The 24617-nt window shown below is 38.9% G+C and overlaps 2 protein-coding genes across 2 annotated transcripts in view; one reads left to right on the top strand and one right to left on the bottom strand.

The window, feature by feature from the left end:
* The first annotated feature begins 89 nt into the window (after positions 1-89).
* Positions 90-10428, top strand: CHCHD4 (coiled-coil-helix-coiled-coil-helix domain containing 4). The gene is made up of 3 exons (XM_052776424.1): positions 90-262; positions 2373-2471; positions 9272-10428. Exons 1-3 carry the CDS (start codon positions 241-243, stop codon positions 9565-9567), a joined length of 417 nt encoding a protein of 138 aa, XP_052632384.1. The 5' UTR covers positions 90-240; the 3' UTR covers positions 9568-10428.
* Positions 10429-18579: 8151 nt separating this feature from the next.
* The window catches only part of LOC128136569 (netrin-4-like), a 55647-nt gene continuing 49609 nt past the window's right edge, over positions 18580-24617 (bottom strand). Inside the window, exons 10-11 of the mRNA XM_052776421.1 lie at positions 19739-22182; positions 18580-19156 (exon numbers count right to left, since the gene is read on the bottom strand). Of these exons, the coding sequence (XP_052632381.1) occupies positions 22046-22182 (137 nt within the window). The 3' untranslated portion in view covers positions 18580-19156; positions 19739-22045. The remainder of the gene's footprint in view (positions 19157-19738; positions 22183-24617) is intronic.

Below are 24617 nucleotides of genomic sequence, written 5' to 3'. Positions count from 1 at the left end.
GTCCAGCGCCGAGGCCGGGCCCGACAGAGCCGGCGGCTCTCCGGCCGCGGTCGGCAGGAGGTGCGTCAGCGGCCGCCGGGCGGGCAGGGAAGGTGCTTCCGGAGGCGGGAGGTCATAGCGTGGAGCGGCGCGCCGCTGCCCGTTGCTGTGGCGGTGGCAGAGGAGCGGAGGGGGCGGCGGGCCGCCGGCGGGGCTAAGTCTGCGCGCGCGCTGCGGGGGAAGGCACCGGACGGCTCCGCCATGTCCTACTGCAGGCAAGAAGGTGCGCCCGGGTGTCCTCCCCAATGTCACGCCGCCGGGACAGGCCGGGCGGGCTCGCCCTGAGGCGGCCGGGGGCGGGGGTGGGAGCGACGCGGGGCGGCTGCCCGCTCACCTCAGCCCGTGAAGGGAGGGTGCTGCCTGAGGGGAGAAGAGGCGCCAAAGCCGCCCGCGGGCCGTGTGTGGCGGCGGGGAGGACTGCCTCGCCTCCCTCCTCCGACCTTTCTCCTCACGATAGGCGGGAAGCCGCGGCGGAGCGGTTGGCCGTGAGGCGGGAGAGGGCGCGGAGGCCCTCCGCGCCCGGCTGCGGACGGGCGGGTCCCCACAGCCGCCTGGCTGCGGCGGCGCCCCGGGGCGAGGCGGTGTGCGGGACGCGCGTCCGGGCAGCAGGTAGCTGCGGGCGTGGTGAGAAAGTGCCGCCCTGCAGCTGGTTGTTGAAACATCCCCGCGAAGCGGCCGGAGCTCTGCGTGTGTGCACCTCGGGGCTCTTATTTTAGCTCGCCAGGCTTTGCTGTGGAGCGGCTGAGGCGTGTGGGCGTGCTCCCTGTCGCGGCGCGGAATGGTACCCTCCCGAAGGGGTTAAATTTATACCAGCCTTAGCTTAAGTGGCCAGAGTTTTTTGGGGTTTTTTTGTTTGTTTTTTTTTTTTTACCTCTTTAAGGAAAACATGGTAGATGGACAGGGTGGGTAGAGCACGAGCTTTATGTTTCTGTATCCGTCCAAGGTATTATGTTGTACGGCTTGTGGTATTTAGGAGGCTTGACCACTTGATATCCGGGGGATATATTCCCCCCTGCCCTTTAAGTAATGTAAAGTGACTAAATGTAAGGTTTCAAACTGGAAAAAAGCCATTCTTTTGTTCTAAATGCCATTTTGAAGTCACAAACTTTGGCACGCTGAATGCTGGTTATAAACTGTGGTGAGGTAGTCATAACCCATGGACCTCTTTGCTTTATGTTTTTAATTTATTTGTTTTAACAAGCATCTTGGATCTTTGCAAGATCTGTAAGTTGTCTTATGGCATCCTACAAAATTACAGTGATGGGTTAGACTTCATATGTTTCTAGTTCCTTTTATATGAGAAATGGCTGGACTTTCTACTTTGTAAAGTTTGCTGGAGTACAATGCAGAGTTGACAGAAAACTGTTTCCCTTTTGAAAAGAATTTAGATTTATCTGTTTTTTTAGACATGTTTAAATGCTTATTGGTTACTGAGCAAAATAAAGGAAGTTACTGAACATCTGCTGGTTGAGGTCATGTTGAGGGGCAAGAACATACTAATTTCTAATATGCCAAGTCACTGTAGTGGCCTTTATGAATTCGGAGAATGAAAGGAAGTTCTTGGGGAACTTACCACTTTTTTTTTTTTCCCACTCAATGAATACTCAGTTGTGTGTTCAGAAGAGTTTCAGCTGGCTGTTCTTTCCTGCTTGTGTCTGCCTCAGATTACAGAGTTGTTAGAAAGCTCTACTTGGCTTTCTAGTCAAGCCTGCCCCCCATCCCGCTACAGAACTTCTTTGTTAAATCAAGAGTGGTACAAGAGCAGGAAGTACACTGTGTTGTCTTTCTATGCTTGGTAATGTTCGCAGCACCTTTCAGTATAGTTGGTTCTACACCGCTAAGGTGCTTTTCAGTATTTAATTCAGATAATTATTGTAAAATATTACACTAGTCTTTAATGAAGAGTACTGTTCATTAATAAGTATCCTATTGAACACTTTACTGTAATTTAGTATGGTTTTTCTTTCGCTCTTCCTTTTTTGTTGAACCCCTTCATCTGGGTTAGTCCTGATAACGGAGTAGTTTGAGCTTGTTTTGAAACAGCCTTTTAACTTCACAGTTCAATGAACTGTACTGTGATCTGCAGCCATTACAGTATGTTGCTGTGAAGATTGGAACTTTAGAAGAATAGAATTTCAGTTATATATGTGTTCCTCTGAACCAACAACTGTTCTAATTGAAGGTGATTGATAAGTACAACAGAATTCATTCACTATTAACATTAATGCATTGTATTGAATATCTCATTACCTTGTGGTGTTCAGCAGCTTTGTAAATGACCCCTCCTGTCTCAGCTTTCTCTGAACTTTTGCTTGTTGTTTCCTATATGGTAGGAAAAGACAGAATTATATTTGCGACCAAGGAGGACCATGAAACACCAAGCAGTGCTGAGCTGGTTGCAGATGACCCAGATGACCCTTATGAAGAACAAGGTCAGTAGTAAGCAGAACAGAAGTAAGGAGTGATACATCACATGTATCATATTCTAACAAAATTAAAAAGCAAGAACAACAGAAAACAAACCTCGTATGAAGTAGAAACAAATTATTCATTTACTTTTGAAGACTGACAGCAGCTGGTTATTAAGTAGATAAACACCCAAACTCTTAGCAGTTTTAACTTCCAAATTAGGTCATCACAAATGACATGCTTTCATTACAGTGGGGTTTTTTTCTACACTTTTAATGATCTTTCAAAATGCCCTGTTCAAATATATCAGTTGATGGCTTATAGTTTTGGTTAGTAGCCAGAGATAACCAGAAAAAGCTTTTCCTTCCTTTCTTTTATTAACAAAGTTAGAGCTTACCCAGTGAAAACTATGGTTGTTTTTTCACTGTTTTAAATGACAAAGTGCAATTTTCAGAGAAGCTGAAGTGAGTTACATGTGCCTGTTATGGATGTGAGTTGCTCACCTGCCTGTATGCAGCTGAAATTGCCTAACATGGTGATCTCTGAATATCCGATTTAATATAAATTATACCTGACTAATCCTGTACTATACTAGTGGCAATATAATCAATAACTAGTAGTAGTATCTTTCAATGGCACATTACATGTAAGTTCAAATTACTCAGTTTTCAACTGTAACCATCTTCCCTTGAAAAGATGTAAGTTAGTTTTCAGTGAAGATGACAGTTCTTACATGAAGTAGATCTAACCTGCAAATGGAGATTTAAGAGAACAGAATATTTCTGAGACCAAGACTTGTAATATTCTGATTGCACAGAGGATATTTTGGGTTGTTTCTAATGAGTAGATGAAATATCTTCCTATCATGATGATTAAATAAATTTTGCCCATGAACATGGTTCGTGGTTGTCATGAACATCTGTGAATTCGGGTTAATTTTTTTACTAATTGCCTTTATGCTTACAGGTCTTTCAGCCTCTTCACTTTGTGTGAAGCGATCTCATTGCTTTCAACTCAGCTGAGATTGAAGTAAATCTTTTACCCTTTTTGAAATTTTGTTAGGAAGTTATGCAACTGTGACCTTTAGAGGGCAGTATTTAAGCACAGTTTAGACACTGGAGCACACAGGGTTGCTTTGTTAGCTGATGTATGTAGTTTAATTTGAACCGTATCTTCCTATGTCATTAAAATAACTTTTCATACACAGATTTGTGTTGAAATGATTTTGCATTTAGCTGCCTATCTTGGCTTCATTACAACTGTATGTAGTCAGTAGCTATATCTAAAAGTTTTGCTTGTCAGCAGTGATGAGTCCATTCAGTTTTATAATGGCCCAAACAAGAACAATGAGAGAATTCCAATTTCAGAAAGATGTTTAAAAGCTGCAGTTTAGTATCTGTCAGGAATTCTTCTACCTCGTATTTTCAGATAGGTTGTTTCACTGGCTAAGACCCAATACCCAAACTGCCTGTTTAGTGGAAACAGTCTGTGCTTTGGGATTTGTCATCATCTTCACAATGGGAATGGTGCTTCAGCCCCTAAAGATTTCAAATACAGACTCCTACAGGCAGTAAAATCTACGTGGCACTAATATCTGTTACTGTCTTGACCAGGATGGAAGATGGAACCTACAAATGATTCAAGTAAGGTAGTTCATCCTTAGGTGGAAAACAGTGTCTGTGGAGAGCTCATTTTTAAGACTATTTGCTCAGTATGCTACGTGGAAGTGAAACAAAATTAGAGTTTTTTAACTCCTGTCTCAAGCAAATTTAAAATCCATTATTAGTCTGTTAAGTGAAGAGTTAACAGCCTCTAATGATCAGATAGTGGAATTAAGTTCCCCATTCCTTTTCTGTGTCCTGTGGCTTTCTGTTTCCTCTGAAAAACTGGAAACTGCTTGCAAAATAAAGCAAAGAAAGATACTTTTTCTAGATATCACATCTGGAGAACATACAAACCCTTGGAGATTTTATCATTCACTGAACTGTTAGGCCACCTTGTGTGGTGTAAAGCTAAACAAAGTGGCTTGCTGTTTAGCTAAGTAAATTCATGTATGCAGTCTGTATTGCTGTTACATGTGGTTGTTTAAAGTTCACCTATCTTCCCCCTTATAATCATTCATGGTCTTTGGTGATAATTAAATATTCTGTTAGTAAAAGGTGTCTATCTAGCAACAGCATGTGGATGCATGTTGGTTCTATAACGAAGCATCTATTTTTGACACCGGCTTTTAAGAGGAAAGTGAAGGGTGCCCATCTCAGATCTAGCATAATAGACAGACATACTACAAAGTATTGGAATGTGAACATAGAAAACAATTCTCTTGGTACCTCTAAAGAGGGGATTCTCGTCCTATTGTCTCATGCCCCACTCCTCCACACAAATTACTCTTTTTCTGGTTGTACATGCACCACAAATATATATTCTAGTGCCATATATTTGGGTAATAAACTAGCCAAAATTAAGAGCCACTTCCTCCTTGTTTAAAAGCCATATTCATTGATTCCTCTTAAGTGTATCTTGCTAGATATGGAAAGGCCATGGTGAGGAGAGGTGGTGGTTTTTTTTTCCCTAGCAATCCTGTATTTACAGCATGTTAGATCACTTGCTCCCTAAACTATGGAGCAGGGAAGAAAACAGAGAAAGCCAGAAGCTTGTTATGTCAGGGACACCTTACAGTGAAAATACATGTCTCTGTGATTCAAAATGAGAGACACTAACTTTGTTTAAATACAGTTAATAAGTTTGGGTTGGGTTTTGGTTTTTTGTGGTTTGTTTGGGTTTTTTTCTGAGCGTGTGGTAAGTTACTGCCATGTTTTAAGGGTTCTCTGAAAACTTCTCACTTGAATGATCTCAGGCTACAGCGCATCAGATCAAACCAGAAACAATTGACATATCACAGAATGTAGCTGCATCTAATGGGAGTGAAATTTGTGGGCAGGAAGGACATATGGACAAAATGTTTTGAAATATGTTGAAGTGCAGAAGCTCTGGCTCATGTGGTTTTTATTTAAAAGAAAATTAGAAAGGTCTTTGCTGTACATAAGGTAACAGGCAGGCTTTTCTAATTTAGCTTCTACTTTGAATAGAAGACTTGGTTTCCAGTGTTCAACTTCTGTGGCGTAATTAACTATAATGACTCTTTTCATCTTTTCTGCTGTGCTATACACAGAACAGTCATATCTGGGAAAGAATAGATTTATTATATAGATATACCATAATCTGTATTGTTTTCTAATACAGCTGAAACTTTTATTTGAGGTTTTGTTTTTTTGTAGGGGCCTTTTTCATACTTAAGATAAACAAGTAGTTTGGTATTTTTGGATAGTTCTTATTTTGCTTCAGGCATTAACGGACATTAGTCTTTGAGTAGTCTAGTCAGTAGATCACTCAGGAAAACTTGTGCTCTGTTTCCTTTGGGTGAAAATAAAGTTGTATAGTATCTTTTTATTTCTATCAGTTATGAGATTTTAGTAGGCAAAATGTTAATGGCTCACTTTAAGCCAAAAACATTGAAAGAAATGAAGCTGTGTGAAACGGGAAGGCAGAAAAACCAGGGTAAGTTCAAGCTAGCATTTCATATTGCAGCATATCTCGAAGCTCACTGTACGTGCCTTTTAACAGCTGTGGCTGATGGAAGCAAATTAAGAATTCATTTGCAGCAGTTTTGAAATAGTATTCTCACTCTAAAGCTTATTTCTGGTCTTACGTGTTGCAGATGGAAGCATTTAAATGTGAAAGATCTCTAGTTTTCATTGAGATCTTTGCTCCCATCAGAATAATTTCTTATTTTATTAGGCTTATATGAAGAAGGCACTGGTGAGTTTTATGCATGAAAAGTAATTTTTATTAGCATTACAGCTGTGATTAGGAGAGTTGGCTAAAAGCGCTTATGGAATTGCACCTCAAACACAGGTTGCTGCTGTCCTCTCCCTTCTCTTTTTCCAGACTGTTCCTGTCATCTTACTTTAGCGACAGTTTTGAAATGGTTTCCACAGAGCACTGATGAAGCAAAAACCCTAATTCTTTTAAGAAAGAACTTGATGAATGATCAGATGTACTGGACTTTTTATGACTGATGATGTCCCTCTCAATCCTGCTTCCTATGTGTCTGTCATCTTACATTGTGAATCATTGGCAGATAAACTTGTTATTGGAATGTTTGTCATATATCAGGGAAGAAACTTTTCTCAGAACAGTGGGGCTTCATTACAGCAAGTACAAACACAAGTGTTGACATAAATGCAGATGGGCCTGCCTTCATCCATGATACTAACAGATCCCATGAGCTAAGAGAGATTAGGTTGTGTGATGTTAGCAGTTAATTGCTAACGCAAGCCTTGATCTGCTATGATGAAAACAGGGTTGTTTTTTCTTCCCCAAGCACAGGCTCAAGTAGATTATGACCCACTGGATCAGTGAGGTTCAGGCTGCATTTGCAAGAAGCTTTAATTCAATTTTAATTAAAATTGGTAATCCTGTCTATTGCAGACTTGTGATTCAGGGAGAGTGAGGGATGAAATGTGTTTCCATTTTAATTGTGCTCTGAGCTAGCTGATACACTTAGTCATTGAAGTGTGCATTCTGCTGTAATTATCAGTAAGGAAATGCTTGCCTTATCTGTATTTTTGTTTTAGTTCTTTAAAACATGGTTTCTGTGCATATAACATCTGAAACTGATGCTATTTCAGTGATCAAATAGTTGCAAATCAATGCTCATGTGATATACAAGAATGTATTGTCTATGGGATAACTCTTATATTGTTGTTAAAATTTCCATGCTTACAAGGCAGTTTTGGTTCTAAAAGGAACAATTTATTTTAAAAGAATTATTTTACAAGTAATTTTATTGCTGTGGTATCTTCAGGAACATTTCAAAACTCTTCATGTATTTTTTCTTTTTGAAGTGTTAGAAAAATGACTGTTTAAAATCAATGGTTGATGTTAGTGAGGAGGAACATAGGACTTCAAAATCTAGTTTATAAAGCAAGCCTTATTTCTTCTACACTGTACGATCAACATCTTTCTGCTTTGTCATCCTGGACAATAAGGAATCTGGCACCAGCCATCCATTTCCTTGTCTCAGAAGTTCTGCTTTTCTTCCAGGCAGCTAGAGATGCCATGATGTGCTGTACTAGGTATAACTTCTCAGTACAGTGATTATTACAGATATTTTACAAAACTATCTTGCTGAATAAAGCATGATCTATGAAAAATGACAGTATTAGTGGAGTGGACTAAATCACGCTAAGGAGGCTGTTACTTTCTGTAATGAAAAGACTGATGAACACAGGGATTTGACTGACTCAGTGTAATTTTCTGCCAAACTGCATTGACTGAGTTAGAGCACATCATTGATGAATTGCAAATCAGAGTAAAATTTTCCATTCATTCCTTTTAATATAGCAATAAATATGATTGAGCTGCTTTTGCTGTACTAGTACACAAGATTCATGATATTGCGGCCTAGTGTCCAAGAGGTTGCTAGTGGGAGTGAGACGTATGTCTGGAACTTCATGATACCACAGGACAAAGAAAATAAGTAGGCTTGAATTCTGTGGGAGTATTTTAGGTAACGTCAAGTTACATCAGGCCCTAAATATAATTTCACGTTCGGATCAGAATCAATGCAACTTTATTCTCTGACAATGGTATTTTCATACCTGCCTCTGAATGGGAAGTACTTAAACTTCAGGTTTATGCACATGTTGTTAGCTTCTGCAGAAACTCAACCTGGAGATTAAGTTAGGCAAGTCTACTAGAGAGGAGGAGAGCAAACTGTTAAAGTGGAGAAGAAAGCAGCTTGGGTCACAGCACAGTATTTCTCTTGTTCTTCGTAGATGAACATAACTACATGTATGTTTGTGCAAAGCAGAGAAAGGGAATGGAGTTGTATTGCTTTAAAGCAATATATTAGAGGCTCTAGGAGCCCACACAACCAAGTCCATTCTATTACATTTCTACACCTGACTGTTTAAAAGGTTTTCTAAAACTTACAGAGGAAATGAGTTCTCTGGCTTGATGCTTGAACTTCATTGTGCAAATCAGTTGATGTCTCAAAGAATACATGCCCATTTAAATCTTCACCTTGCTATTCGATCACTGAATTATTTCTGTGATGACTTTAAATGTTCCAGAGCAGAAATTTACAGCTGTTCAGTTTAGAGTCTAAAATGAGACCCAGCTCACTTTCAGTTGTGATCTAAAGCGCAATTTGATTTCTAGGAACCAGACAGGCTGGCATGCTCTCACTATTCCTTGTGTTCTGTGGCATGTGACTTAATCTGTGTCTTATAATTAAACTGATTTTCTTTTTTGTAATTCTGGTTTTCCAGTTCAAATTTTAAGGGGAAAGTTGTGGATTAGTATTCCAGAGTTCATTTAAACAAAGAAGAAAAATGCATCCATCCAACTTGATTTAAAAGAATTCTAGTCTTAATACTGCAATTAAATTCTTATTACTTATATGACATGATTTTAAGGCTTGCCTGTTCCCCTGACAGAGTTTAGCAAGTGGATTGACTTGACTTAGATCTGTTTTGCAGTTTCCTTAGAATATTCTCAGTGGTCTGTAGTCCAGGGAGAACGACTTATTTCAGGTATGGGTATAGAACTAACCTTGCTTGTGCCCAGTAAAGGATCATACAGATCAGAGATAGAAACAGACTGGCCCGAAAGTGAAAGGTGTTTAGCACCCTTGAAGCTACAGAACTAACATGGCATTGTTAATACTTCAACTTACACCTGCAGCCTAGCAGCTTTCACTGAATGAAATCAATTTTTGGAAGGAGCGCTTAACTTTTCTTCTCTCTTGTTTGTTCAGGATTGATATTGCCCAGTGGAGATATCAATTGGAATTGCCCGTGTCTGGGTGGAATGGCTAGTGGTCCCTGTGGGGAACAGTTCAAGTCAGCCTTTTCTTGTTTCCACTATAGCACAGAAGAAATAAAGGGGTCAGACTGTGTGGACCAATTCCGTGCCATGCAGGAATGCATGCAAAAATACCCTGATCTTTACCCTCAAGAGGATGAAAATGAAGAAAAAGAGAAGTCAAGCAAAGATTTGGAAGCTACTCCTATGGAGGCTTCTGCTGCCAAAGAGGAGAAGGGATCTAGCTAATGAAGATGTAAGGAGGCTGTTGTCTCCATTTCTCATTTTCAGAGACATGGACTTTTGCAGTATATCTGTCTCTCAAGTTGTCAAGAAATGTTTCACCATTGTTCTATACACTGTATCATAGTAAATAATTTATTGCCAAAGGAGAAATCTCAGTGCTACAGCCTTGCAAATAAATACCGCAAAAAGAGCGAGTATGTGTGTGTACTGTGTAACGTGCTATCAGACACAGTTAATACTTTAACAGCTGTTTTTTACCCTCAAGTTCTCCTTGAGTTTTGACTTGAATAACATGTTTAAATATATAGCTTTCAACTAAAATTCCATTAGCACACCAGGTCTGTCTTCATTTCAGTGTGTTCTGATCAATAGCTGCTCTTTTTCAATGTATTCTGTTCTCTTAATAGAAATTGCATTTAATGATTGTTTTTCCTTAAAGATTTTTTTGCCAGAATGATACAGGACACTGAAAATGGCCTAAATCTAGAATTTGTAAAATAATTTCAAATGGTCTTACTGGATTATGGTTGCATTTTACTACTGGCATCAGGTAAAGACTGCCAGAAAAATGTTGAAATGCATATCTCCTTTGATTTCATTTACTTATTGTGATGGCTTTTGCATTTTTAAAAATGATGTGTTGTACAACCATTGATAAAGATGAATGGAAAGAATGTTGGTCACTGGCTTTATTTTTGCTCTGAAACCACGGGGTTTGGGTTCCTTTAGTTAGTACCTGCTCCTGCTGCTCTTGTAAAATACTTTGAGAATACAATGAAAACATTACCTGGTGTAATGATCTCCAAACAGATACTGTGACTTAAGTGCATATTAAAAAGCAAATACTTTTTACCTTCTTTGAAAGCTCCTGTGTCTTTGTGGTGTGTTTTTTGTTAACACTGCTTGCATTTGAAATAACTCTTCTGTGTTGTAAGCAGACTTTGAATCACTTTGTAGGTTGTGAAGATCAGTTGCTCCAGCTTATCAGATTTTTATTCTTGTCCCATTCATTTCTCCCCAGCCCCAGGCAAGAAGGCATAAAAAATGTAAAGCATTTTCAGTAGCTATAGTAGACTGAGTCATGAACCAGCACTACAGAGGACCTGAACAGCTATTAAAATATTTGAGAATTACTTTAGAGGTGCAAATAATTTCATAGTAATTCACTATAGTTTAATACCTGTGGATAATGGAATGCCGCATTGTTTTTCTTTCCTAGCAAAATGTAGGCTGTGAGAACTGTATTACAAAACAAATTGTACCTGTGGCTTCAGTAACTGTTCATTGCAGGGTTGGTCGTTTTTTTGGTGGTTTGTTTTTGGGTTTTTTTTTTTCCCCGCTCTCCTTATGTGTTGGTTAACTTAACCAAAGCATAAGAAGTTGTAGTGGCAATAGTGCAGCCCGGTAAATCTAGTAATATTTAAACACTTACCTGTCTCTGTGGGCAGCAATCTTAAGTGCTCAGCAGCATTGCTTCCATATAATGTTTTGGTATCTTGTTTGCATAAGTTATTTCAGTGTTAGTGATGATGCTTCTGAATGTTTGAGGGGAATTTCTGTTAAATTTTACAGTGTGTTTGAGCTGTTTATATTTCAGTACAGCTGTTGGATCCTCAAAAAAAAATTGTAGGATATTAAGTGGCTGACAACTACTCAGTTCTGAGGGCATGGATAGCAGGTACTCTCAGCATCTCTTTGCTTTTAAAAGATACAAGTGTGACAGAGCTTCTCAGTGCGACTCTTTCAGGTGTGGGAAGACAAATGCCAAGTTAACCTGAGTAAATGGGCACAAAAGCAGCAGTGATAAACCTTGGCACTTAGGCAATTGGACCATGAAAATGAAATCTTAGGCAATCAGATAAACACTGGGCACCAACTTAAAAAAAAAAAAAAAAACAAACCACATGCTTCCAAGCTTTTGGTTGTTCAAATGGAAATCCAATGCGTTAATCTGTGAAGAAGCAAAAGCCGTTTGTGAAGGGGTGCTCTGTTCTAAGAACGGTTTGCCTCCTATTTTTTTCTGCTGTGCTTTTCTTTCCCACGTTGCCTGAATGCTGTACAGGTTTTGGATTTATCCTCTGTAACAGTATTTATAGCATCTGTGTACAAAACAAAATGCAAGAATCCTGGTCCTACAGTAGTTAGGGACCTGAACCTAATACTGACAGAGGGAACTTGCAGCATGTAATCTAACATATTTGAAGGTGTGTGTAGGATGGAGTTGCTTCTTTCTGACTCTGGGGTGGCTTGGTAATCTGTTGTGTTAGATCCGGTACAAATATGGAATATGTGTAATGGCCTTACCTCAGAAACTGAAAAACACCATGTAATGTGTTTGAGGTGTTTTGAGAAAAGGAAGTCATAGCTCTAATCCTTGTCTTTGTGGAAATTATCGGTTTCTTTTCCTCCTATCCTTGTCAAATTAGAAACTAGCATAACTGTCATCACTTCATTTGCATTCTGGATAATCCCTTAAAAGTGGAAGTGATGTAACTTGGACTAAAACAAAAAAAATCGAGTCTCTTTCATTCTCCTTACCTACTACCCCTGCCCCCCCCCCCTTGCTTCTGCTCCTGCTGTGAGTGCCAGCCTGTGGGGTTTTGGGGGGGTTTGTGTTTGTTTTTTTTACCATTAAAAACTTAAAATAGTAATAAAGATTTGCTTGACAAGGAATTAGGGCTATATGTTGAGACACTGAGTCCAGTCCCTCCTGTTTTCTGGTTTAGTTTTAGAGTACATTTTCTGCCATGGACTTTGTATTTTGCTACATTAAGAGAAGTAAAATGCAGTCAGACTGACTTCTGGATTTTAAGTTCATGACAACTATGTAGTATTGCTTTCACTTCAGTGAAAGATGAGGAATTAGAAGGTAGATCAACAGTAAATGCATACTGTCACTTCCTTGGACCCCTGAAAGTAAAGAAAGGGAAGCTATTTAGTGTGGACTCTGCAGCTGATTTTGATGATGTAATTTTAGGGTCAAGTTGTCTTTCTTGACCATTATATATCCCTTGAAAGTATTACTGAATTTACATGGAGATTTCTTTTCCATCTCTATTAGTAGACTTGTTTTAAATTCTAGATGAATGGGGAAAAATAAATTGTCTGGAATTTCTTTTTTTGCTATGTAAACTAATGCAGTTACATTATCTATACATATCTATACATATAACTCCTTGTTTCTATTATGTTTCCCAGCATTGCTTTGTTTACATGATTTTTCTCTTATAGTTGCATGCTTCCATTTTAAATCTAAAATCAATCAGCAGTTATTTTAGTATATAATAAAGATGATAAAATGATCCCTGGCAATATGTGGCAAGCTTGTGAAATAAGCAGATAAGTTGCATTTTTATTGTCCAGATACAAAACTTAGAGCTGCATATAGCTGTCTCGTTCTAATGTTTCTTATTTTCTGTATAAATAATGTCCTGATTCTCTATCTGCCATCACTAAGTTATTGGTTCTTGCGGGGGGACTAGTAGTTTCAAATGTTTTTGAGAAATCGCTTGCATGGAGTAATTTTGTAATGATTTTATGTATGGTGTATCAGGTGCTTTTGTATGTCAAGTCAAAAGTAGTAATTGGTGGGGAGAGGGAAAGCTTTCGTTATGAAATAATTGTTCTTTATTTAATTCTATGTCTCTTAGTTGATCTCTGTCCTATAAAAACTGATGTGCTGAGTGTGATTAAATATTTATTAGAGTTTAGCTAAAAGGAACTGTTAACAAAGCATGAAGCACTTCTAGATGTAATAGAATATGTTTTTAATACAGATTACTTAGCCCGAACAGTTACGGGCAGATATGATCCCAGCTGGATTTTATCAATTTAGTTTTTAGAATAAAAAGAGGTTGTTTTAATTGTATTTGTCCTACAGACTTTTATCATTTCTCCTAAAATACTGCCTTGTACAATATTACTATGTAATACTTCCATTTTCCAGTTTTAATCATTCCTCTTCAGTTGTTGGATACCCTTGTAATTTTGCAGTTAATGCAGTAGTGAAACAAGCCATCGTTTTGAAGGCTGGGTAGGACTGTTATCAAGTGGCTGGAACCTCTGCATGATGCAGGCCACAAATTCATATATAATTTGTGATAACTTGCTTGTTAGGCTGGGGTTGTTCCTGCAGTCAACTTAAGGTTGCCTATAAAACTTGTCTCTTATAGGTGATTGTTTAACATAAAATATAGTTAACTGCTGAAAAGTGGTTAAAGTTAGATCAAATTGCATTTTCAGAATGTGTTTAAAAGTTGACTCAATTTTTTCTGGTTTTCTCTGGAGTACAGCCTGCCTGCATTTCAAAGACATAACTAACTGGTGTTCAGTAACTTTCCTAGAGATATGACCTTGCTTCAGATTTGATAATGACCTCTCCCCTCGCCCGGACAGGAATGATGTATGTCTAGAGGGAGATGTTTATCTTGCAGTTTATTCTAAGGATCATTGGATCTGGGGATCTGGCAGGGCAGTGTTGGAAACAAGATCTATATCCTATGCAGTTCTTACTGAGAATGTCCTTGTTAAACCTTCCAGTGATGTCTCCTGTTCATCTAAGGCACTTATCTGATCACACGTCAATGAATCTCTTTGAGCAAAGTTGTTACCTAAATAGGTAGAACCTACTTTCTTATTCCTAGGGAAGGAAAAAAGGATATTATATGCTGCTTAGACTCTTGTTTTACTTCTCATTAAAATTCTAGCAGTGTTAGTGTGGGACAGTGTAGAGAAGCTACCAGCAGTCTGTCATTTATTCTTAATCAGCTCTATTCATTGGACATGACTTAATTTTGTTGAACAGCACCAGCCTGTCTGCAGTTGTTTTTCAACTGCTTTTAACCCCTCTGGAGCTGTTTTGTTAGTGATACTGAGAACTTGAGAGAAGACTTACCCAATAGAGTAAGAGTGGAGAAGTGCAGCAATGATTATGATATCAAGGTTATAATTCTTTCCCAGTAATGCAAGATAGTACCTAATAAGGTTCATGGATCAGTGTGAAGTTATTTAAAATGTCAAACTAGGTAATTTGGTGGTGAATTCATAGCTAGAGCATGAGGTTCTCAAGACCTGAAACGTTAAGATGTTAGGTTGGGTTTTTTTAGCGTTCTTCATTGTAGGCTAGTTCTGACTGCATTAGGGTAAGATGACTAGAATTCTCGTTCAAGACTTACAGATCTGTAGCTGAGCATGGAAGAAGCAGCAGCTTATCTCTCTCTCAAATATTGATGTACCTTGATACTATGAAGGCCAAGAAATAGGTCAAAGACTGCTAAAATACTGAAATATTAGTAAATGCAATGCATAACTGTTTCTACTAAGACACCCTGAGCAGTTCAGATTGCTGCTATTAACATGTTAATAGCATTAGTAAAAGCCCACAATGGGCTTTGCACCCATCGCTGCCAGAAGCACAAGGGTTTATGATTAAAGTACCCTGTGCATTCATCCAGTGGTTCAAGGTGGAACAGTCTTTTCATGCATTTAGATCCACTGGAAGTAGCCCTGTACAACACACTGAAATGCTTGGAATATTGCTTAATTTTCTGCCATTTGCTAATTTAATTGAAATTATTAAATATTTTGTCCTGCTTGTGGAGAGTACAGTGTTTGCTGCTTGATATACAAAAAAAGCTTTTTTTATAATTCAAGGAAAATAAACTTGAGGTAGCAAGTTTCACCCAGTGGTGTCAGGAGTGGAATGTATGGCCATGGCTGCCTAATGTAGGGCTGTGATTTTTCTCCTGTCTGTTACTGACTTTACTTTCTTCAAGAATCCTTGGACTTTTCCTTTATTTCTTCTTTTTTGTGTGTGTTTGCTCCAGTGAATTCCATGTTCTTAGCATAAAATACTGTCAGCAGCCAGAGCCTGAATGGAGGGGCAATCTCTAAAACAAGAAGAAATGTTTTTGCTGTTGGTGTTTTTGGTTTGGCTTGGTTTGTGTTCTTTGACAAATAGCTTATTACAAATTGGTATTGATATATCTGTGAGCAGACAGCACATGAAGGCCCTGTTATAGCCAAAACAAAGAGCACAGGAAGATTTGTAGTGACTACACATTGCAGATTAACCCAGATGCCGCAACAATGATGTGAAGGGTAAGTGGACATAGGATTTGTTGTACCAGATCTGATGACAGGTCTGGTTGATTTGTTTGTTTCCGAATGTGACAGTTCCTTATGTTTCCTAAGAAGGTGAAAGCATCCCCTCATAATGCACTCGTTCCCTTCACAGAGTGCTATATGGGAGCGGGATGGTTCATTTCTACATCTGTGGTTTGTGACCTTTTTCTTACTGTTACAAGAGTGTTGCTGCCTCCACCCTGTTCCTTTTGGTTTGTATTTTGTCCCCTTCTCATATGCCCCCAAATACTAGTATTGCTTCCTTTTCCCCTACAGACAGTCACATTTCTCCTTACAGGTAGTGGCTCTGTTCCCTTACCTGGCCCAAGGGGCTGTTTCTTCTTTCTCCTTGCAACATAAAGAATCTAAACTAATGAACTAGGTTGGATCCAGCTGATTTCTTCCAATTTGGCCCTGCATGGAACAAGCAAAGGTTGGCAGGCTTTGACAGTTGGATGCCATGCTTGTTAGCATTACATTTAGCATGTCTGTAAAGCTGCTGATTTAGAATTAGTCCAGTTGATAACCATTATGTTTTTATATTGGAAGAGTGTACAGATGTTATTAATGGATGTTACCTGCACAGTTAATGATTGAAATATCCTCAGTGCTTGTGATTTTTCTCATAAAGGCCATATTACAAATGAATTGGAGTTAATATTTTCAGAGCTAGACTCACAATTTTTCAAATGCAGAAGAGCCAAGGGCCTGAGGATCTAGGCTAGCAGAACTTGTACTGTACATTGTCCCATATTGGCCTACGTTACTTGTCATGAAAGCACTACACCTGACATAAAGCTACTATCTAGTACCAATATACGGGGACGGTTTCCTGGATCAAAATTCTCTTTTAAGACTCAGACCTGTGCATTTGAAAGTGGTACATCATAATGTTTCTCATCACTAAGCTGCAAGACAAAAGAACGATGGCAATATTTATCATGTCATTAACGTGTGAAGAATGAAGACTGGCTCTTAGAGGTACAGTTTTCTGAATAGAAGTACACAGGTAAGGTAAGAACTTGTACAGGACCCCGAAGAGTAAGTGCAACTATAATGTAGAGTTGCAAGGGTAAGTCTCTGTAACACACTGGCTTGATTTTAAGTATGGAGACCGACACAAGCTGACTTCTATCTAAGTTCTGAGCACTTATAGGTATGGCATCTTCCACCTACCTGTCATGCGTTTCTATTTTCATACCTTGCATCCCACAAATCAACTCTGTGTAAAGGAGCAGGTTTAGGACCTGTTAAGTATTTTTTTAGACCTTATTAGATCTCAAACCAGTAAAACTTCTTGTATATATGATGGGAATTAAGCACCTGCAAGTACCTACATGTAAGATTTTGCAGGGGTGGGTTTTGATCAGTTATTGAATTAACATGCCATTTACATAAATTAACTGTACTCAGTTTGTGTTTCTAATCTGTACATGTCATACCAAATGTACTTTTTTGGGGGGTGAATTGCTCAGTAGAAAAATAGCATGTATCATGGTTGCCTTATTAGCTAAATGCTTTTCTCCATTTGCCTGACTGTGCTAACACTATCGAAGCAAGAACCTGATGTTTGGAATGTTTGTGGTTTATTAACTTAAGAATTAATGTGCATGTGGTTTGACGATTGCATGGTTTAAAATGTTAAAAATAGATCCCAAACCTCACATCAATATAAGTCTGAGTATTTTTAATTGAAGTTTTAGTACAAAAAAAGGAAGTGCTACAACACATAACACCACACTAACTTTTTGAGGTCTGGGGGACTTGAGGGAGCACATCATGTGAATTATATCAACTCAAAGACAGCTTACATTAAGCAGCATGGAAAAATTATGAGACATGGTAAATGCTACAGAGAAAACTTACTCTTTATAGCAGTGAGCCACTCTCGGAAGAGCAGTGCACAAAGGTTGTGCATAGGTACATTTTCCTCCTTAGCTGGTTGCCAAGAGCAGAAGCTGGAGAACCATTTGTAGCAATACATTGGTACATTGGAGTTAGGGCTTAGCACTCACAATGGCCATTTAATGAACTACTTTGATGGTTTAAGGGTCCCCATTGCCAGAATGATCATGTATTCATGGATACACATGCTGCACAGCTGTTACAGAGAGCTACTTTGACCTCCAGCAATCCTGAGTTTGCTGTTATCTGTGAAAAGTTATATGTGCATCTGCTTCAAACTATCACCTGCCCTATTATAAATTTCCCACAGCTTTCCAAGCTTCTTTTCTTGTGGGCAAGGCTTTTATTTCATCCTTATGCAGGATTTCCAAGTGGTACATCATTGCTACCGTTTGGTACGTGGTTGCTACTGCTTGTGAGACAACATGTCTGTTTGGGTGCTGCAGGGTTGTTCACATGGCCATTTTAAAGACAGGTCCTGTTTTAGATGTACTAACAGGCACTGTCCAGTCACATTGGGCAAGTGCATCCTTTTTTCCGTGTTAGTATTCTTTGTACTACTGTGCCACCTAAGACACGCAGTCACAGAGGGGATCACAAGGTATGTGATATTGTACACAGGCCTATAAAACAATTATCTTTTGTATACCATACAAATATGGCATACCATACCTTCTATGTTAGTTCTTTTAATCTACTATGTATGACCTTGTTTGCTTGTTCTGAGGAATATGCAACAGCTTCTATTAGGAAGGCAGCTGTCATCTTGCACTGTCTCATGCTGTCTTTCATTTCAGGTACCAGTACACAAGAAAATAACTGTTCCTTTCCAAAGTCTCCTCGTGATCGATTTAAACTTTCTCATCTCTTCTTTAATCAACAGCTGTTGTAACTTAATCTATGCAGTTCATTTCTATTTAGATACTTATTTTCAGATGGGCTGCCTGGATTGTAGCACTGCAGAACAAAGAGATTGCACATGGTAGCTCTGTGTGAGTTGGAACTTTATTCTTTTATTTTTCTTCTCTGTGAACTCAGAGATACCTGTTTAGCAGAAGTAGTGATACCAATAAAAAGTCAACTTGCAGTGTTGACTCACACTAATGTGCTTTTATTTTTCACTTGCAAATCAAATTCCAGACTTATGGGATACCTGCTACTCTGTAGAGTAAAACCATTGAACACGAGCTAGTAGTTGGGACAAAATGTGCAATGTTTCTAACTAATGAAGGGAATGAAGTAGACTTAGCTATACAGGTACCAGCCAGTAAATTAGAGATTCAAAAAGAATGGGAAATTAGAAGGGAGAGAAGAAATCAGCTGAATATTTTGGGGTTCCCCCACTCCACTTGCTTTACACTTTTCTCTAAAGTGTGTGTGTATATATCACCTACTTTTGAGATACCTGAAATGTGTGATATATTGATGACTATCTTGTTTGCATACAACACTGTTTGCATTTGGTAGTCATTAATCACTGTATTATAGTAGGCCCCAAGAGAACACACCAGGGTATCAATATTCTTATTACAAATAGTATTTCTACCAACAGTAGCTAGAAATGCTTGTAAATGACTGTCCTGGTTTCAGCTGGGATAGAGTTAACTGTCTTCCTAGTAGCTGGTACAGTGCTATGTTTTGAGTTCAGTATGCGAAGAATGTTGATAACACTGATGTTTTCAGTTGTTGCTCAGTAGTGTTTAGACTAAAGTCAAGGATTTTTCAGCTTCTCATGCCCAGCCAGCGAGAAAGCTGGAGGGGCACAAGAAGTTGGCACAGGACACAGCCAGGGCACCTGACCCAAACTGGCCAACGGTGTATTCCATACCATGGAACATCCCATCCAGTATAGGAACGGGGAAGTGGGGGCGGGGAATCGCTGCTTGGGGACTGGCTGGGTGTCGGTTGGTGGGTGGTGAGCAATTGCACTGCGCATCATTTGTACATTCCAATCCTTTCATTATTACTGTTGTCGTTTTATTAGTGTTATCATTATCATTATTAGTTTCTTTTTTTTCTGTTCTATTAAACCGTTCTTATCTCAACCCACAGGTTTTGCTTCTTTTCCCGATTTTCTCCCCCATCCCACTGTGGGGGGGAGTGAGTGAGTGGCTGTGTGGTGTTTAGTTGCTGGCTGGGGTTAAACCACGACAATGACCACGTTAAAAAATAACTTTCATCCACGGAAAGGAACTATGCAGATGTTTACCCTCACCACAAAAATCACCCATCTGGCTCAAAAAGAGGAATATGGGAGTTTGTTTTAATATGGTAGTGACAATAAACCAAAATGGAATATGAACATCATTAAATAAGATTCCGGGCAGGTAAAATGGCCTCTGTTGAAAAGCATGTTCCTTAGCTTAGTTCTAAACCTACACTTGATTTTTCATTTATTCTGAGAGGCCCTTTGAGAACAGACTGTAAATTCACGTACACATCTTTATTTTTAGTGATATTTGAAAGAGAACTAGTCAATCTTTTTGTTGTGAGACTATTTCTGGAGACATTAAAGAAAGCAGTTGCTATGCTCTTAATTTCTGTAAGCTGACATTTCAAATTAAGCCAAATTCCTTGGTTAAAAAGTGTTTTATTGCATTAATTAAATAGCTTGTTAGAGATGCCATGTTGTTGGATACCGCTTTAGGTAACAACAAATAAATAATGAAGTGAAAGAGGGAAAGCAATGGCAATGGAGGAGGGGAGGCTTCCTGAAAAGGGGGGAGGAAGAAATGTTTATGCGCTGTGGGGAAAAAAAGTGGGGCTTTTATTTTGAAAATACCTGCCTGTCATCTATTTCCAAATGAGCTGAGGATTTTTCTGCTATTCAACAATATGAAGTTAAAAGGAAAACAGCAACAAATGGAATGAAAGAAGCTGATTTTTCAGGTTCCCCGTGATAAAGAGAACAAACTGATGGCCTAAGTTGTAGACTGGGACTTCCATCATTCTGCATCATTATTAGGTTTTTCTAGATACTCCATGTGCCAGTCACAGTGCTAAATGAAGACATCTCCTCTTTCCTGAGCGCATTAAAAAAATTATAGACATGGAATAGAACTATGCGAAAGTAGCATGTGTGCATGCGTTTTTCTCTGTAACCCCCTGAAAGACTAAACTGACTCATTACAATTTCTGCTTTACTTGAAAAGGGAATGTGCTCCAGCCAGCTTCATTTGATTGTGAGCCCTTAAACAGGGGATGCAGGTCTTAAACTACAATTTCCTGAAACTATTGTGTTAGGGAATGATTTAAATAGCTACCTCTTAATTACTATAGGGTAGGGTAAAATTGATTGAGAAAGAATGCTTTTGCAGAACAGAACTGTTTTTACCTAGAGTGCAGATGTTACCGCTCCTATACTTCTGTGGAGGCAAAAATAATCCTCAGGCACAATGGGAAGGAAGCCTAACTTCAATATCTTAACCTGAAGTGTGACCAAGAGAAATAAAGCAGAATGAAAGCGCTAAGTGCAATCAAATGCCAGTGGTCTTGAGCACAGTTTGAATAGCCAGGTTACTCTTACAGGAGCTATAGCTACCTCATTTAATACACAGTCCAGCCAATCCATTTACCTCCTCCTGCTTCTGCCTTATAGCTTTTGCAGTGTTACAATCTCAACACTAGAGCAGCTGCTAGTTCCTCACATGTTTTGGCTCTTTCCTAGCATTAAGGCTTTTCACTGGTAATCACTGTGAAACCTTTGTGGTGTTACAGACTAACGTACTACAGCAAAGAGCAAAATGACCTTAAAGAGCAAGGGTTGGATTTGGAATCAAGTTTGAGCCAAGGTGGTTTCTGCAGCAGACCTCAGCGCTAAGCATTGATGATAGCCATGTACATCTATAAAGGACCTTGTCCCAAGATAAGTCACATATTAGTTTGTTTCTGTTCAGCAATGGGATAATACTGCCTTCTAGAAAGCAACCTGTTATATTGGAATAATTGCAGTCTGATGTTAAATCAATCTGAGCTCTTTTAAATAAGTATTATTTGACATGCTTGTTTAGTATTATGCCACTTATAAAGCTGAAAGAAATTGCTGCCTGTTAGTGGTCACTTACAAAGAAAACTATACCCAAGTAATGAATGCATTATGTAAGCAGCTTATGGATATTAATATCAGGCTCTGACCTGAAGTATGGAAATGCTAATCCATATCTTTAGTTTTGCCTTGTAAAATGATTCTCTGGGTGTGTGGAATCAGGCTCAACTTAAGAACTTTGTAACCTATGTATGATGCACTAGACGATTTTGTATGATAAGGCTGTGCATTTTTGAAAAAAGTAGTCATGTCCCAAGTTTCCTGTCTAAGCACGTGAAAGGAGAAAGGATGGTAAATCTGCTTTCATCACTTCAGCTAGGAGCATGTTGAATGGAAATGCATGAACTAACACCACCTTTCACTGCAGTGTTACTAAAAGGCAAAGTTCACCAACTTCCGAAGCAGAAATTATTTGCACCCAGTTCGAAGAATATCTGATACTTGTTTTCCCAAATATGCTTTCCAGGGTTTCACCAGGCTGTTCATGTTCACAAGGAGTTTGCTGGACCTAGAGTCTTCCTGGCCTGCTATAAGATAGTCAGTACCTAGTTTTTAAAAAAAAAAAAAAAAAAAAAAGGAAAAACTTCAGTCAGTAAATAGAAGAAAAAAACTAAACGTAGAATTTCTCTATTTCATAAGGATCTGGCATGTAGCATCTTAGCCAGCTTCATACAGTTTATGCACGTGCCATCTTATATGTATACATATTTTCATGTGCATATTGTTAGTGCTGACTCCTGGGCACACAGGTTCAATATGATCATGCTCAGAATTAAAACTACAAATTGAGCTAGTTCCAGTGGCCATAGCACTGGAATACAAATTTAACACCTCCATGTACAGATGACCAGGTTTGAGTCTGATCTGTTGCTGGGAAGCAACTGCTCATGCTTATATAGAAAGGAGGGTAAAGGTGGGTGTAAAAGCCCCAAGAAGAGAGAAAAAGTAAGGTTTCCACCATGAGTCAGGGCATACTGTGATCTTGGGGCAGGGGTTCCATCAAGCAGTATGTTGAAATCTGCAGAACTACAGTGATTGGAACCTGTCCATAGCTTTAATTTATATCAAGAGGCAATGGCATAACATCTGCATCTCTAGCATCTGAATGTCCTGTGATATTTTCCTTATTCAAATATCTGTGTGGGGATCAGATGTACTCTCATTGTATTTAAGCAATATGTTTTATTCATGTCTGATTAAGGGCTCCCACAGTTTCACAGGGAGCACTGGTAAATAATTAATTATGCACAACTGTGCCACTGGAGTTTAAGTAAAGGGAAACACCTTATTCATTTGGACTACATTAAGCCAAAAAATTTATATGCGAATTCAAGAACTATCCCCAAAAAAGGAGCTCAGGGTCCATATTACACTTCAATGCAAATTCAGATGCAGTGTTCCACTTGATACAGATAATGGAAGACAAAATTTATTTCTGAGACAGTACAGGTCATTTTGTCATAACAGGAAAAATTCATACTGAGTTTGATTTGACACAGCCTTTCCTAAAACAGCTGTCTCTTGTATGTGGCTAATTTCAACTGAGAACTTGTCTTAAATGTTAGATTAAACCTTACATTTTAAGTGAAGCATAAGGAATTCCTTTCACTCAGTGGATATGTTTCTAATGTACTCAGAGGAAAAAAAACGGGGTAATTTTTCTATCAGGTGCTGCTTTTAGAATTATGACAAGTCACCATTTTCTGTGGTGAACGGTTGCATAATGGAACATGATTGCCGGCATACACTACCGGTCACCCTGATGACACCCAAAGTCTTTGTCTTATTGGGATTTGATCCCAGGACATGGTCCCAAAGACTCGAAACTTCCAGTGATACAAAGAAAAGCTGCGAGCAATCAAGATCTGTCAGATTTAGACACCTAGCATCTACTTGGGCACTTAGGGACATGGTTTAGTGGTGGACTTGGCAGGGTTAGGTTTACAGCTGTACTTGATCTTAAAAGTCTTTTCCAACTTAAATGATTCTATGATTCTACTTGAAAAAATAGAGTCCAGGCTCAAATTTGCACGATTCTGAGATTTACCTACAGTTTTTAGCTGTTGTTCAAGTAAACATACTTCTCTCTGTGGTCCACTAATTTGTATTGCAGGAGAGGCAGCAATAGGGAAGGCTGAATTGAGGAATGTATCTGCGCAGCCACTGATAACATTACTCAGCACTAGTATGGAGCTTTGCAGTCTACAGTGTGATGTTTCTGCCTGCAGCAGAGCTGGGGAGAAAGTTGATGCTTTCCACTACCCTACTTCTCCACTCCACTGCTTCAGGGAGATTCCCGTAATTAAAAGTGAAGAAACATCAATCATTCTGATAGAATGTCATTAGGGAGCAAACCTAGAGGCCTATCCTAAACTGCTTATAAAAAGAGGGGCTTTATTTACTTAAAAAATGATTTTTCTGATTGTTAAAGATTTTCATGTCTGTCTTGGTTTGAAATTAAATTCATTTGGTTTTATGCTCTCCACCCATGAATGGTTTCCAATATGCTGCAGGTTGTCAGCTTTAGGCTTTGATAGAACAAACCATTGAATGCACTAGAATTTACAGTAGAATGAAGAAGGAAGACTTACTTTTCATTATTTGAAAACATTACAAAGACATAGAAGAAGTTAGGTTCCCTCCACTTTCCAAAATTTTCATAATAATTTCTAGTTTTTCCAAAAAGAAGTAAAGCATGATGTGAGAAAAAACTCTTTGGCCATAAAAATACAGGGATTTTTTTTTTTTTTTTTTTTTTTCCTCGCAAACACTCTTCTAGTCATAAATATTCTGGAAGATCAAATAAAGTCACTGAAAGTAAAACATTTCCAGGAGGTTTGGGCTTTTTGGTAAAACTTTGTTCTCTGATAAGAAAATGCTTTTTACTGCAGCTGTGTAGTGACTCCCTCATTGGTGTGGATGAATCAAAGGACTTGGCCCCAGAAAGACTGGTGGGAAGTGTTGAGTAGCCATAGCTAAT

This window comes from Harpia harpyja, chromosome Z (genome assembly GCF_026419915.1).
Source record: "Harpia harpyja isolate bHarHar1 chromosome Z, bHarHar1 primary haplotype, whole genome shotgun sequence".
Taxonomy (NCBI): domain Eukaryota; kingdom Metazoa; phylum Chordata; class Aves; order Accipitriformes; family Accipitridae; genus Harpia; species Harpia harpyja.
This window is presented reverse-complemented; position numbering and strand designations above follow the sequence as displayed.